A 17,604-nucleotide genomic window follows, 5' to 3' on the forward strand; every position below is an offset into this window, starting at 1 on the left:
TTCTCAAGGGAAAATGATTTGGAATTTTAAGTTTTGTTTTTAGCCAAACTAGCCTCCAAAATATTGAGAACAAATAAATACATTTCAGGAATGTGAAGACTCAAACATGTTTTGAAAGGAATTCCTTCAGGAGAACTAACAGAAGGACACAAGATAAAAGAAACAGTGATAAGGAAGCCATTGAACTTAGAGTCAAGTCTAAGCAATTAAAATTGTTTCTGTGAGGCATAAGGAATGTATTAATAATAATAATAATAATAATAATAGCAACTTTGGGGAACTATTGGATGATTTATACAGATTTTTAAAAAGTGCAAGAGGAAAGCATAGTTTTTTGGGAGGGGGGAGGATTATTGTTTAACTCAATGTTGATACAATTATAGAAGTTTAAATGTTAAAAATGGAAAGTTGAAAAAAGTTTTAAGGATGACCATTAAAAGAACAAAATAGGGTATATAATTTCCAAACCACTGGCAAACTACTCCATAAAGGGCCAGGTAGCAAATACTTAAGGCTCTGGGGGCAGCCCGTGCCCCTCTGCCGCTGCAGCACGGAAGCAGCCATAGACCTCTCTGTAAGCAAGTACGTGTGGCTGAGCTCCCATCAGACTTTGTTCATAAACCTGAAATTTGAATTTCATATAATTTTCATAAATTGTAAAATACTCTTCTTGACTTGTGGGCCATTCAAAGACAGTGAGCTGGGTTTGGTCCATAGTTTGTTGACCTCTGCATCAGAGAACAAAGGAAGGGGGCAGAGAAAATAATTTCAACTAAAGACAGAAAAGGGGACAAAGGTGGGCAGAAATCATGAAGTCTAACAAACATGAAACATAAACGATGATGTCAGTAAAAGAAACAACAGTTCCCCTAATAAATGTGAATGGAGTAGACTTTTCCAGTGCAGGCAGATTCTCAGATTGGGTACATCCTAAATGATAATAGGTCATGGCATAGCTGTACGGAACTGTGCCACTTGAAGTGTCAAGACCCGACCACCTTGAGATAAGGGAGCAGGGAAGAAGAGTACTTGGAAACTTTTAGAGTGTTGTGACATTGTTATAACCTCCAAGTGTGTGATCGTTGTTCTAGTAATTCATTTTATTGCATTTTACAAAACTGTTAGTCAATAATGGTTTAGAAATTAAAACTGCTTTGAGAAGCAGTAGTAGAGAATACAATGTATCTATCAAAAGATGAAGTAGATCCATATGTATACATGATAAATGAATAAAGCAAATCACAAAACAGTATACAAGGTATGATTTTAAGTGTTTTTTTTAAAATACCAATCGTGTGTGTAATGAATTTTTAAAATGTGGAACAATTCACATCAAACCATTAACCGTGGTTCAACAAAACAGAAGTTAAGATTGTTGGACCTGGGGTTGAAGGACATGGAGTATTTTCTTGTTTGACTCTACATAGTTTTGTATTGTTTGACTTTTTTTTTTTTTTTACAGCAGTATGTTTTCGTTTATTGTGTAATGTTTTTTAAATATTTTATTATTTAAATTAATGATCTCATGGTCCTTTCAATACTTGGCAATTGAATATCCATATGGAAAACAAGGATCTTTAGCCTCTACCTCACACGATATACAAAAATTATTTTTAGATGGGTTATAAGCCAAAATGTAAAAGTTAAAACAGTAAAGCTTCTAGACGAATACATGGAATAGTATCTTAGAAACTTTGGAGTAGGCAAAAAAAATTTTTTTTTAAAGATTTTATTTATTTGTCCGAGAGAACGCGAGCACAAGCAGGGGGAGCTGCAGGCAGAGGGAGAAGCAGGCTCCCCTCTGAGCAAGGAGCCCAATGCAGGACTTGATCCCAGGACCCCAGGATCATGACCTGAGCTGAAGGCAGATGCTTAACAGGCTGAGCCACCCAGGCGTCCCGAGGCAAAAATTTCTTAAGCAAGACATGAAAAGCACTGCCACAAGGACAAGACTTGTAAATTAAGCCTCATTAGTATTAGATGTTAGGTTCATAACAAGACACTATTAAGGGAGAGAAAATGCAAGCTACAGACTGAGAGACGATATCCGGCATATTATGTCTTTGAAACCTAGAATTATATATATTTTCTGTATCTGTGTGTGCAGAAAGTTTGGAGAGGCGCTTCACAAAAAAGACATCAGTGGCTGTTTTGCATATGAAAAGGCTCTCAGTCAACATCATTAATCATAAGAGAAAGGCAAACTGACACTATTATACCTGGATTAGAATGGCTAAAATTGGGGCACCTGGGTGGCTCCCACCAGGTAAGCATCTGCCTTCGGCTCAGGTCATGATCCCGGGATCCCAGGACTGAGCCCCGCATCGGGCTCCCTGCTCAGCGGGGAGCCTGCTTCTCCCTCTCCCTCTGCCTGCCGCTCCCCCTGCTTGTGCTCTCTCTCTGTCAAATGAATAAATAAAATCTTTAAAGAAAATGGCTAAAATTAAAAGGACCCATAAGACTTAGTGTTGGCAAGGCATAGATAGATCAGTTTAGAAACTCCTCCGTTGCCGTTGGGGGTGTCAATAATCACTTCAAAAAAAAACAAAAAACAAAAAAACAAAAACTGTGTACTAAGCCTGGGCATATATAAATCCTGTGCTGTAGTCGCTTCACTCCCGAGTATTCACTTAAGAGAACTAGGTGCTTATGTTCAACAAAAGATAGAAGAATACTTTATTCCTAATAGCTAAGAAATCTCTCAATCAAGAGTATAAATAAGTTGTGGTATATTCATCTAATTGACTGTTGTACAGCAAAAAGAAAATACTGCTACCTATAACTACATGGATGAATCTCATGGACTCAAAATTGAGCAAAAGGAGCCAAAGACGAAAGAATACCTACTGTGTGATTCCATTTATATGCTTTATGGTGAAAGAAGTTAAAATAATGGTTTCCTTGGCGGGGAGGGGGCAGCAGAGCCGGTAACGCAGGGGGGCAAATGGGAATATTCTGGGATGCTGGAAATGTTCAACACCTTAATCTGGATGGTGGCCACATATCATCAAGCTCTACACCTACACATTTAATATCTGCATATTTTACTGTAAGTTATACTTCAATAAAAATGTTTAAAAAAAGGGGCACCTGAGTGGCTCAGTCAGTTAAGTGTCCGAGTCTTGATTTTGGCTCAGGTCATGATCTTAAGGTCGTGGAATTGAGCCCAATGCCAGGCTTCACAGTCATCGGGGAGTCTGCTTGGGATTCTCTTTCCTTCTCTGTCTCAAATAAATAAGTCTTTAAAAAAATGTTTAAAAAAGAAAACCCCAACTCATGTTTTACCTTCTGATATGAAATTGTGTCATTATCATATGCCACATTTTTAACGTATTCAAGGGCTTTTTTTCTAGGTATTACATTCTTTTCCATTTGTCTGTTTTTGTAGATGCATTGTTCTGGTTTAATCATTGTTGCTTTATGATACATTTAATGTTTAATGGTGTGAGTCTTTCCTACTTATTCTTCTATTTCAAAATTATCTTGGATATTTTCACTTTATTATTACAGATAATTTTTAGAATCAAATAGCCAAATTCTCACACACCATCATGCCATTGAAATTTTAATTGTAATTACATGAAACTAATAAATTGTAAATTTGGAGATCATTGGTATGTGGGTCAAAGTTCAGAAATATTATGTTTCTCACCATTTCCTCCCAGTTCTGTAGTTGTCTTCATGTGACTCCCTACAGGTTATTTTTACTTTTGTACATTTTTGTTTTGCTACTGTGAATGGGAACTTTTTTCGTTACATTTTTATGTTCCTTGATGTAAAAGTATTATTATAACTTCTTAATCTCAGTAACCATAATAGTTATTATTTATTGACACTTTGTGCTAAGCAGTCTTACTTCTTACAACAATCCCTGTCAGGTAAATACTATCACAGCATTATGCTCATTTTTACATTTGGGGTCAGTGAGGGACAAAGACCGAACAGCTGTTTTGTGGCAGAGCTATGATTCTAACCCAGGCAGTCTCACTCCAGAGCTACCCTCCCTACAAACACTACACCGTGGGCCTAGGTGTCCTCAGGTGAAGGAGAAGAGACATGTAGGAAGGCCAAGTGTGGGATCCAGTCTAGCACTGATGGATATGACTGACAGTACAGTGGGTGAGTAGTACTTGGGTATATAGGAGCAAGACCTATACTGAAGTGGATTTTTTTGTTGAGTGTATGTTCATTTATATTTGTAGACTACAGTGTTCTAGTTTGGACTTACTCAAACCAAATAGTCTTAAAATTTTTTAAGTCATTAACAAATGATTTAATGATAATTTGATATATTCCCAGGGTGCCACTGTATTTACCAAATGATGATAGCTATTGTTTTAGTTATGTTCATTGTTTGCAAGGAGCTATCACTTATTCCCTCTAGTTGAAATAGTGGAAGTATATTGTAAAGATACACATGGCCGTAAGGGAGATGGACTCCTGTGGATATCCAAGAGGTGGATCCATATACTGGCCAGCATTTGTGAAGACTAAAAATGTCTTCTGTTCCAGATTAAAATCAACTAGAGGCATCTCAGCAGCAAGATTTTAAATCTTTACTACAATGTGCCGTTTTTTATCTTCCCTCAACTGCTGCTGTTATATTATCTGCTGTTTTGTCCGTCTATTTACCTTTATATTGCTCGCGTATTTTCTCCATAGTCCCAGGTAAAATTTCTGACAGAACATTTGATTGGCCATGGTAGTTATTGTGTTTGGGCCAAGTGTTTCATGCTTTACAGACTATTGAACAGACTATAGATTGGCTGAGTCAACTTTACCACGGTAGTCCTAGTCATTTTTGGCCATGGAGGGATGCCTGGTTAGGTAAAACATGGCTCATCTAAAGCTACCTCTTTCAGTAGCAAGGTTGATTTGCCCTAAATGTAAAGGAAATGTGATCACAGTATATATTCTGGTTAATGTGTTTAGTACCCCTTACACCTTTTCCCTTTTAAATAAAATCTAAAGTGGCTAGCTTTGAAAATAGTAGTTGAATTTAGAGATTGAGTAGTACAGAAGGGGGAAATACTGAAGGGAATGCTTGTGTACATGACTTGAGAACAGTCCCTTGCTTACTGTTCTGTAAGCCTGATAACATGTTGTATATCTCTTGTAGATAGCTTGTTTAAAATGTCTGGTTAGGATTATTAAAACTTTGGAGGAGTTACTGATAAATATTAGGGAAGTTTTTTCCCTTGCTATTTTAATAGCTAGGTTTGACTTGAAAAGAGGTTTTTGAGATTTTTGCAAACCAATGAATTTAGCAAACTCCTTTAAGAATATTCTCCGGTATATGCGTTACTTAACCTAAGATCAGTGCTGAATTCAAGGTATATCATGAGATGCTTATTAGGATAGTAAATAATTCATGATAAAAAATTGAAATATTCAATAATATGTGGATATTAGCAATAAAATTTTATGTAAATGCTTGTTAAATTGGTTCTAGGTTGGGCCATGCAGGCTGCTGCCTATATCTTCATTCATAGGAAATGGAAGGATGACCAGAGCCATTTTGAAGACATAATTGATTATTTTTGTGATATCCGTGAACCACTTCAACTCCTCATATTCCCAGAAGGAACCGATCTCACAGGTAGGTAGCCTGGGATTGAATCACAAAATTTTAAAACATGAAGGAATTTAGAAATCACTTAGCCTAAACTTCTATTCTTCAGATGAAATAACTGAACACCAGTAAGATTAATGGCCCACCACTAAGGTCATTCACTTAGTGAATCCATAGCACATCAGAACCTAGAATTCTGGTTTCCAGACCATAGAATTTATGATGGGCAACCCCAAGAGGTCATTATTATTCATACTTGCCATCCTAGAGCTTTATATTTTAAGTTGCATTATATATTTTAAATATCAGCCTTTTATTTTTATATAATTTTTAAATAATTTTTATGGAACCACAAAATAAAAACCCCCAAATAGCCAGTGAAATCTTAAGAATAACAAAACCTAATTTTAAAATCCCCTTCCTGTTCTGTATATTCTCTGTCCTCTTTCAAGATACATATATATCCATTAGGCCCTTTTTTCTCAACTTTTTTATAAGAAAAGGATATGATAGTAACCAATTTCATTTATTGTTATTTTAAGTTAATATGTTGCCTTTCTCTGGGTATTTTAAAGCCTTATCCCTAATTAAACAGGAAAGGCTTTGTCTGTCCTCAAGAAAATTTAGCCACCACTGAGTTGTGGAGGGGACACAGGAGGACATATTTAGAACTTTTCTGTCTTCCCAGATACTAAACTACATACATAAGCCAAGAATGCCAGTGGATCTCAAGGAATTCTTTAAAAGATTAAAAACAAAATACAGTCTTTTTTCCTTACTAAATCAGTGGTTCTCACACTTTTTTAAAGCACAGGTCATTTTTGCAGATGAAGGTGCCTATTGCAGTCTGGGATTTAAGACAGATTGAAGAAGTGTTGTGGTTGAATATTGGCAGGGAGGGATAAGCTTGGACAGGAAGCAGTTCTGTGGAATCCAACTCAAAAGAGCAAAATTTTAAAACTGATAATTCCCTGGTTACTTCAGGAAAGATACAGCAGAATTTGAGAAGGATCCGGTAGATAAAGGTCTGCTGTACAAGAGAAGACAGACTGAAGCAGGGTAGAACTGAAGTCTAAAAATCACATCGTATGGAGGGCTAGAACATGAACTTGTCTTCCAAATCCTCAATACCAGATGGAGGCAACTGAGAGCTACTGAGAAGGACAACCCTTAGAGCTTCAGAGGGGAGAACATACTAGTTCACTATGTGGACATAAGAAATCATGGAACCCAGTACCTACAAAGAGTTCAAGATGAAAAATACAAACTACACAATTATTTAAGTGAATGGGTAGCTAAGCCATACTGTGCTGAGGGAAATTCAGGTATTTTGGGAAACATTTACCATTGATACCAAGGAAGAGCTCTTTGACTTATCCGTTACAGATGGAACTGAACTAAATGAACCATGACAAGTTTTATTGAATAGTATTATGTACTAAAATATATGCTTACTACATAGGTTTGATTTTTATAGTGAAGATTCTAAAAGTAGTTGGATCACAGAGGATAATACTGAGGATAATATTGGCTGCATATTGTTTAAGCTTAAAAATATATTATAGGTTGTAAATTAATTGATTCTCAGAGCTACACTATCATTAGGAAGTTCTGATGGACAGACAGCTGTATTTAAATCTTATATTACTTAAGAATGTATAATACTTAAATTTGGGTGTTGAAATACTAGCTATATTATAGAAAGTAATTTACTGAGATGATAGATTGATATTTGTGAATGCCAAAGCGGACACTAAAGAATGGCAACTTTGGAAGTTACTTAGTAATTAAAAGCTAATGGAAAAAAAGCTCTGGGATTGCTGCTACTTTATGGTATTTTAGTGTTAAAATGTTTATACATTAGATCTTCAGAGCCTATAAAATATGTATTTAAAACTTTTTTCAGTCTGTATTTTTTTTCTCAAGTGTCTTTTTTACGTGATGAACTTAACATCTAGTGGCATATTTTCAGGGTCCAGAGTACTCACCATTACATGATGTAGTTGCATATTTTTTAAGTTAAAATGGTATTTACATTTTAAAGCCAACTTTGAAAAGCTAGAGTGTTTGCCAAATAGAGAAAACAGATCCTGAAGCTTTCAAAAGGTTTTTGGTTTTTGTTTTTTTAAACAGGATTATACAGGTAGTTTTGATCTGGGATAAATGGTTATCTTTGAAAAAGTGTCTGTTAATTCAAGGGTGTTTTTAGTTACCACAGTTAACTTGAAACTTCGGATTTTTAAGCCCAAGGGGAATGTTCTATAACCCTCTTTAAGTTCTGAGTCCAACCTGCTTGCACATTTTCAAATTAGTGTGTTTAAATATAATTCTATTTTTAAAGATTTTATTTATTTTTTGACAGAGAGACAGCGAGAGAGGGAGCACAAGCAGGGGGAGTGGGAGAGGGAGAAGCAGGCTTCCTACTGAGCAGGGAGCCCCATGTGGGGCTCGATCCCAAGACCCTGGGATCATGACCTGAGCCGAAGGCAGACGCTTAACAACCGAACCACCCAGGCGCCCTTAAATATAACTTTACATATATTTTCTCTTCATATGCTATTGTTGGTTATAACTTTTTTTTTTTTTTTTGCCTATGGAAATCGTATATGTGAACTTGGGAAATTTAGAAACATAGAGCACAAAAGTTGCTATAATCCCACTGCCCATAAACAAACACTAGTGTAATTTTGGTCCATTGCTTTTGGATCCTTTGGTCACAAATGCACACGTGCACGCACAAACATATGTGCATAAACACACACATAGTTTTAAACAACTGTAAAAATGGAATTACACATTTCTTCGCACTTAATGTTATATTATCTCTCCTATCATTGTTTATTCTTTGAAAACATGTGTTTCAAAGGTTGGGCAGTTTTATATTATATTGGTTTATTAGGTAGGGTTGTCCAGAAAAACAGAGCCACTGGGGGTGTGTGTGTGTGTGTGTGTGGAGATTGGAGATTGAGCTTGAGAGAAAATGAGATGGGAGTTGGGGATTTATTTTAAGGAGTTGGCTCACATGATTGTGGAGGCTTGGCAAGTCAAAACTCTGCAGGGTAAGTTAGCAGGCTGGAGACCCAGGAAAGAGTTGCAGTTCAAGTCCAGAGACAGTCTGCTGACAGAATTCTTTCTTGCTTGAGGAGATTAGTCTTTTTTTTTTAATTAAAGCCTTCAAGTGATCAGATATGGCTTACTCACATTATGGAGAGTACTCTGTTTATATAAAGTCTTCTGATTTAAATAATCTCATTGAAAAATACCTTCACAAAACATCTAGAATGATGTTTGACCTACTATCTGGGTACTCTGGCTAGGCCAGTTTGATACATAAACTTAATCATAACAATTGGTATACTGTAATTTTGAGTTCTGTTACCGTGATTTGGAAAAGAAAGCTTTTCTAGTTTTTAACAATTATAATATTACATGTAATTAAACATTCTTATACATAAAACTTCATTTAATAAATGAGTGCCCTGAAGCTTTATATACAATACAAAGCCCCTACTTTCATGAAGCTTACATTCTATGAGGAAAGACAGAATAAAAAACCAGTCGGTTAACAAAAATACGTCAAGTATTCATAAATGCTGTGCAGAGAAATAAAGCAAGATAAGGACAGGGAGAGGAGTAGATAGGGCACAGAGTACTCTTTTATATAAGGTGGTTAAAAGAAGTCCCTTAATTTCTGTGTAAGTAGAGACTAACTGAACAAAGCAGAAAACATTGCAGGTGTCTGGGTACAAGGCATTCTGGGTAGGGGAAAGAACATCTGCACAGACCCTGAAGTGAAAACATGCCTAGCTGGTTTGAGAACACAGAATAGCCCGTACTCTCTTCCGAGTGGAAGGAGTGTTGGCACTGGAGTGTTACCAGCAGTGAGCTGACAAGACAGGAGGCTGTGGTCAGAAAGAGGGAGGCTAGTGCAGTTACTAATAATCAGAGTCCGGGGATGGGTAGGTGAAGGGGGGATAGAAGGAAGAATCTGTATTTCTTTGTGTCTCTGATTATTATCTCTACCTCCCCACGTTGTGACTATATTTTTAGAACTACTTGTATTCCCATTCTACAGCAGAGTTCAACTTTGTCGTCAGATCCCCAAAGTCTGTGATGAACTGGAAGAAGAAAGTGAAGAGTAGTTAACTACTTATCTTTGTAGTGTCCCTAGGATTCCTCATTCCATGGAAGGGCCTTCTAGCTGTCTATCAAACACTGTTTTGGAGTCCCATGCCCAGGATATTCTCCTCAAATGAACGTGAGAGGAGCTTATTCCTTTTCATGTTTATAGCCTATACTTTTGCTTGCTGGGGACTGTGAATATTTAGTTCTTTAATTCGGTTCCTCAATTAAAAAATAGTGTGACACTTTTTAGAGGCATATTCTTTGAATATTTTAGCGTTGTGGAATCCATATATGGTTTTTTGAGGTTTGAGGACTCCGTGATCTTAAATTTATTCCTAAGAAGTATGGGTTTATATAGAGAAAGTTTTTTTTTCTTGTGACTTGGAATAGTCTGTAAATTTCAGGATGCAGCTGAGAGTTGCAGATTCTAACATCTGCTGTCATCAGAAGGTATTTCATGATCTCTCCCAGCAGTTGAGGCCAAAATTCTGAACACTACTTTTTCCAAATATATTTGCTGAATAATGGGTTTGGTTCTTCTTGGAACTTATAAAGTTACCTCATGGAATGGAAAAAGAAGTTTTTGCCAATAATTGGAACATATACTTGACTCTGTAACTATATTCAGCCAAACCATGTTCAGATGTTTGAACAAGATGTGCTAATCATGTGCCCATTCTGTTGGGGAGTGGTTTTGGTTAGTAATATTAGCATGCTCTATGCTTGAGCAAGGCAGACATTTCACTTTGCAATGAAGCCCTAAATTACTAGGTTAAAAAAAAAAATGTTGAGTTGATATATTTGGCGTATTGGCTACTTGTTTTTTCTGAGTGTCTCGGTCCTTATATTTTATTAGTATCTTAGTTATATTAGCATCTTTTAGTGTTTCAATTTTTATTATGTAAAGACTATTTTATGAAAATTTTAGTTTATTCATATTTTATTTGTATTTCGTTTTTGTTGTACATTGACTACTTTATAAAATCCCTTAAATAATTTTAAAGATTTCAATATGAACTTCAGTAAACAGTTATAAAAAGTCCTATTAATACCTTATTATAAAAATTTCAAAATTCCAAAAACTGTGCGATCTTTGTTAGGGACTAAAGTGTTTGTATCTTCTCATTCGACTCATATATGCTATATTCAGTAATTACAGATGAATTAACTGCCATTTTATCAAAAAAATCCTCCACTATTTCCTTATCTCACTTGTATTCCTTTATTTTATGGCTTCTAATAGCCTTTTGTTTTGTTTAGAAAACAGCAAGGCTCGAAGTAATGATTTTGCTGAAAAGAATGGACTTCAGAAATATGAGTATGTCTTACACCCAAGAACCACAGGCTTTACTTTTGTGGTAGAACGTCTAAGAGAAGGTAAGCACCCATCTCAAAAGGCTACGTTTTTATGTAAGTGGCAACAATTGTTAAACTTTGTATGTAGCCCTTCAGAATTTACAAAGCACTTTTTTATGTTTTTTCTGAAGATAAAAAATACTGTGTTTTTATACTAAGTTGACCCCATGCGCTAACATGTCTTATTATGTATTCTTTAGAAATATCAGAGATAAAAAATATATATATATCAGAGATAACTTTATAAAATTTTTTTTCTCCTCTCAGAATACAGAAAATAATACAATTAGACTATCATTCCATTTTTAAATTTTTCTCAAAACACCAAAACTGTCTTGAAAGTATCTTAACACTTACACTATTGTTCTTTATAGCTTAAAAAGTATTTTTGCATTTATTATTCCACTCACTCCAACAGATGATTCTGGTTAGTAGGAAGGCAAATACTACCTCCATTTTGTAGTTAAGTAGAACTGGCATCCAGGGAGGTTAGTAAATTTCTGTAGGTGAGGGACAGAATGGCATTCTTCTGCTTCCTAGTTTGTAGCTCATACTACTACCTCACGCTTCCTCAAGAGCCGTGTCTATTGATGGGCATATCAGGACAAGGTGATTCCATTGATGGTATCACATCCATTTAAATGTGTACATTTTCATATTTTTATGTAAAAAACCAATTATACATCTTATTTGTATGTTTATATATTGATACATACATGTGTTGAGACAAATAACACGTATGAATATATATGGGAAAGGAACTATACAGAAACATGCTGAAGTGATACTAATTTTACAAGAATGATTTAAAGCCCAGAGTCACCTAGTGCAAGAAAAATCTTGTTTGCATGTTTCTGCTCTCCACTCTGATTTCTACCAAGTCATATTGTATGATGTTGACATCTATTACAAATTATCACCCTTATCTGATAATTTCTACATTGTCGTAAAACTGCTTGTGGTTAACATGAAAGATGTTGAACCCCATTATGTAAGAAAAGGTATAAAGTTCTTGCATCTTTCCCTAGATAGCATCACTGTTGTTCCTTTAGGGTTTAATGTACTTTAAAGTACAAAGTATAACCTCAGTTAATGAACTCTGCCAGGATGAAGCACCTTTACAACTAAGTACCCATGATTTAAAAAAAATGTATAGTCAATCCAAAATTACGTTGGTAAACTAAAAATGTTTTCCCTGTTAGTTTGGGTTGCTCTTGAAATTCTGTGGTCATAACTGATATGAAATGGACTTGTGGGCTTGATGGTCTTATTGCACATGAATAGTAAGTATCCATCTACCCAATGAAGCCCCTGCAGAACACAGTTCTTCATGCCTATGGAATGGGTCAGAGAGGCACTGAGACGTTCAAGTGGTGATTTTTTTTTTTTTTTTAAATGTGGTACCGTTTAATTGTGGCATCCAGCTTAGGCTCACCCTTCTCATTCAACAGTACGTTTTTCTATTTCCTCGCTAATTTGATAGCTTGTAGTATTTGATTTCTGTAAAGGTATTTCTGACATCATGGAACACATTCATCTACTAGATTTCTCTGTAAACACAAGCATGCTGTTGGAACACATCTTGTACTAATAAAGATCTTCCTAAATGTAGGCAGGATAGTAGATTATCTTATAGTGGATAAGGATGTATCTGTAGAGCTCTCTGTTCTGAAATCTGGAAGATATTTTAGTAGTGAGCTGATTTATAACGTTGGGGAATGTGTGTTACTTAGTCATCACTCAAAGCACTAGTCAACAACCACAGTGTGTAATTTTTCCTGCTAGAACTGGCAGCTGATTCCCCCCCATATCAGTAAAAAAAGAGAACCACAGTTAGATGTTTCTGTTTACTTCAGTTAGAAAAGTAGGATATCTTATACACTATATAATAATAAATATTATGATTATAATAGTAATAGCAGCTAACATTTATTGAGCATTTACTAAGTACCAGGCATTGTGCTAAGTATCTTGTATGCATAAGATCAGTTAATCCTGACAATAACCATACATGGTAGTTACTGTTACTAATAACTTGTAGGGCAAAACTGAAGCAGAAACAGGTGAAAAAGCTTGTCAGAGTTATTGGAATCTGGTTCCTCTGACTGAATATCCAGTGCTCTTTCTACTATAAACTTGGTGCCTCTTGTATTTGAAGTATGATTTTAGTTAACAGAATCTCCAAATCATAAAGCACTTTGGTAACAATAGTGAACTGGATGGTTTTCCTCAAAAAAGAGTTTTAAAAAGAAAAAAAAAAAAAAAGAAGTGAAATGGCCAGATCATGGAGGGATGTGGTCCCAAAGGAGGAGATTATGGTTCTGCCTAAGATAAGGGTAGCAGGCACACCTAAGGAGGCATCAGGTGGAGAGTCAAAGTCAGCTCCACTCTCAGGGAGCAGGGGTGGTGTCAAGTGAGCACAAACAGTTTCATCAGGGATCAGAGGTGAAGAGGACCTTAGAAACCATCTAGTCCAGAGTACCCTTCCTAGAAAAGAAATTGAAACCTCAGAAAGGGCCAAACCCAACTTTCTGATCTTTAGGTCCCTGAGATCTGCTTTTGATAATCAGTTATGGGAAAAAGAAGCTCTCTGTTAAGTGGCCATTAGAAATAAATTATTCCAGTGGAATCCTAGAGACCATGTATTAAAATGAATTATCATAAAGTATCATCTTCGCTGCTCACGAATATAACTAAATTCAGTGTTGCTGACATCTGTTTGGCAATCAGCACTAATAAGCGCATGAGAAGTTTAGGACATCAAGAAGCTAAGGATGAAGTCTTACCAAGAAGAACTGAATAAATGAAAATGCAAAACGAGGAAAGTAGCTTCTGCGCCTCTGTTCAGAATATATTTCACTGAGATGAAGAACATTTAGAAAACACACACTTATCCTGAAACATAGCACGCATTATATAACGTTATACAGATGTGTCGTTTCTGTAGTAGTAACTGCAAGAAATTTACCCTGAGTACCTTAAATTTCACCATTAATGTGCTTGCTTTATACTTTTATTAGATCACAACCTTCTTGAAGGTATGGCGTGTTCTGCACATAGTGACTCAATCAGTATTAGTTGAGTTAAATATTTTTTCTTTTATCTGAAAAATAAGACAAGCATAGTGTCCTAGCATGTTCTCCTCAGTATATATTAACACTGATAGATCTCAGTCATGGATGATTTTAGGTGTACCTCTAATCACAACCTTTCAGTATGGTTATATAAGTTTTTTCAGTACTAGATTAATCCAAACCCAAAAGGAATTTTCTTTTTTTTTCTTTTCTTTCAAGATTTTATTTATTTGAGAGACAGAGTGAGTGAGAGAGGGAACACAAACCAGGGGGAGAGGCAGAGGGAGAAGCAGACTCCCCGCTGAGCTGGGAGCCCGATACAGGGCTCGATTCCAGGACCCTGGCATCATGACCTGAGCAGATGCTTAACCGACTGAGCCACCCAGGTGCCCCCCAAGAGGAATTTTCTAACTTAGAGGAAGAAAGGCTTTTATATGAGAAAGTTTTTTTTTTTTTAATTGACAGCTATAATAAATTTATCACAATTTTAAACTTGTAATTCATTCTCACCAAAAATTAGTTATATCATCATCATCATCATCTCTGGTGCTTCATCATTTTTAACGATAGCTTTACTCTTCTTTGATTTTAAATAAATAAAGATTTGGTCCCACCATTACTTGATTTTGTTAAATGTTTTGTAAGCAATTACTGAGCTGTAACCATGCAATAATTACTCTCACCATTAGGCGGCACAAATGTGTACATTTCAAACAATCTGAAGTTAGGTTGAAATAGTTGGGGGTGAGACTAAAACACTTAATATTTGTTGTTTAAAATATGACCTTGCCTACAAGAAGTTTATAGTCTTCATGGGTAGATAAGAATACACATGGAAAAAATCTTAAAAAAATAGTATTATACAATATAATTACGTGCTAAATTTTATAGTATATATAAATGTTTTGCTGAATAATTATAGGAGTGTTCAGTAAAGAGAGATCATACAGTGTTGAAACACTTCACTTCTTTAAGAAGCTGCATCTCCCTTGGACCTTGAAGACTATGTGTGATTTGGACAGGCAGAAACAAGGATGGCTGAGGGCAGGATAGGAAGGGTACAAGAGAGGGCATGGACTTTGGGCCAGTAGCAGGCTGAGCAGTAAACAGGCACAGTGAATGTGATCCAGCTGAAGACTTGTACTGTAGAATAACAGACAATAGTTAAGAAGGCTGTTTGGAGCCATTGTTGAAAAACTTAACTCCTGCCCACAAAAAATCATGTTTTTAGTCATATATTTCTAGCTGAAGCCATTTCAGGCAAATCACCTCATATGTTAAGGCTCTGAAACATCACATATATTTAAGTTTTGGGTTTTTTAATTCCAAGTAAAATAATCCATACTTTATTTCTATTTATTTTTTTAAAGATTTTATTTATTAGAGAGAGAGAGCGCATATGAGCAGGCAGGGAGGGGCAGAGGGAGAGAGAGAAGCAGACTCCCTGCTGAGCAGGATCCTGAGATCATGACCTGAGCGAAAGGCAGACGCTTAACGGACTCAGCCACCCAGGCGCCCCTAAAATAATCCATATTTTAATCTATGTTTAGCTCATATGCCTAAAGTCTAAATATGAAAGATGCTTTCTTTCTACTAATCTAGGATACAGGGTTAGTCACTAAGGGAAAAAAAACTCCCACTAGGTAATTGGATCAGCACATCTGATCAAACTCTTTAGTCTGTATTCAGGGAGAAAGAATTGCTTACTGAACCCCCAGATTACCTGTATAGTATCTGGTAGTCCTATGTTTGGCTCCCTCATTTTGGTCTACAGTAGTTCTCATTTGCTCCAAGAAAGTTGGCAGTTGCCTAGAAAGTAAAAGCAGTATGCCATAGATAGCTCAGTCTTCAGTGTTTTCAGACTGTTTTAATTTCTTGGACTTTCTGCTTAGTGCACTACTAAGCATGACTTGCCTGTAACAAATGTTATAGTGAGGGACCAAAGATGGCCAGTAGGAGCCATCACTCTCTGTGGCTCACATTGCATTTACCCTAGTTGATGAGCCTCCCCCAGGATTGCATTTCAGTGACCCTTCCTAACAGCTAGCATATTCTAGCAGGCCAGGAAGAAAGGCAGACAGACAAACTATTGAAATATTGGGTGCATTAAATGCCATGCACTCTGACTTTTTCTTGTGACTTTTTATTGCTGAAAACTATGAAAAAGGGTAAGACCTTTCCCTTATGTTAAAAAAAAAGTAATTATACAGTAGCTCTTTGACATTTGCTAGAATATTTTCTGAAACCTTTTCCGTTTCCCCAAATTTGCCAGTATCTCTGTAGCATAGCAGTTGACTCTCTTTTGAGACTGTTTTACAGAGTACGAAGCTTTTATCTATTTATGGTGATGAATAGAATACGACAAACCTAAATTAAATTTGGATACTGATCAGTAGGAAAGCACATGGATCAACTAAGTGACTTGGTCCCACACATCACGAAGCAGAAAGGATTTAAATTTGCCTCAGCAAAATTATACGTGATTACATGTCAAAGACCTTTGGAGCCTCTCAGGTCGAATCTCTGAATGCCATGGTATGCCTTTAGATCTTTAATTGCATTTCTGTTGTTTTCTTTATTCATTTTAGTTCTCTTTAGCAAAAAATCTGAGCTGCTCATTTAGGACAGATCTTGGCATTGTGTTAATGAAAACAAGTCATGACAGCCTTAATGAAAAGTGACAGAAGCCCAATGTTCTGTACATAAAAACAACCATCTAACAAGTACCTACCATGTGCCAGGCACTGAGTCGTTCACGTGTTTCTCTACCCTGCCCATGCAGTGGTAACACCCAGGGAGCTATTTAGAACATAGATGCTCAGGTCTGGGCTCAGACCTGCTGAATGAATCAAAGTGTGAAGGTGGAGTCCTGAGCTCATAGCTACCCCACTAGTCATGTCCTACAGACCACTTCATTTTTGTGACTGCACTAGGCAACACTTTGCCACATGCCAGCCCTGAGGAGATAGACTCACTTTAGCAACTTTCCCAGGGTCACATGGCTGCTGAGTGGTACATGGTTTCAGCTCAGCTCTATTTGATGCCAAAGCCCATGTTCTTCCCACTGTGTAGTAAGTTAACAGTTTTTCTATGCCAAATGCTACAAAAATGTAATCTTTGTAGGGTTTGTTTTTTTCTTTTTCTTTTTCTCTTTCCAAGACTTCTCCCTGGTACCCTTGGCTATACTGTGCATTTTGTTTAGACAGAAAAATATATCAAGGGTTTCCTTTTTGTAAAGCACGTCCTTTATTTTTCTGGCTCCTATATTTACCGGCTCCTCCTCCATTTCTCTAATCCTTAAAACAAAGAAATATGACACTCATACTATCTGTCCTTTCAAATTGTGGTTCCGTTTTTTCTTTTTTTGCCACCAAGTCTCAAAAAAATAGCCTGATGACCTGAGTTTTCTCAGTACTAGCTCACTTCCTATAAAAACAGGATATTATAAAAATATATTTTTTATAAAAAATTGGAAAA

The 17,604-nt window shown here is 36.3% G+C and overlaps 1 protein-coding gene across 2 annotated transcripts in view; it reads left to right on the top strand.

Annotated features, from left to right (window-relative positions):
* Positions 1–17,604, top strand: part of LCLAT1 (lysocardiolipin acyltransferase 1) — a 191,984-nt gene that overhangs the window by 104,394 nt on the left and 69,986 nt on the right. For both annotated transcript variants that reach the window (XM_036119140.2, XM_036119141.2), the window contains exons 4-5: positions 5,453–5,599; positions 10,958–11,074. In XM_036119140.2, the coding sequence (XP_035975033.1) occupies positions 5,453–5,599; positions 10,958–11,074 (264 nt within the window). The remainder of the gene's footprint in view (positions 1–5,452; positions 5,600–10,957; positions 11,075–17,604) is intronic.

The sequence above is a fragment of the Halichoerus grypus genome, chromosome 10 (assembly GCF_964656455.1).
Source record: "Halichoerus grypus chromosome 10, mHalGry1.hap1.1, whole genome shotgun sequence".
NCBI lineage: Eukaryota > Metazoa > Chordata > Mammalia > Carnivora > Phocidae > Halichoerus > Halichoerus grypus.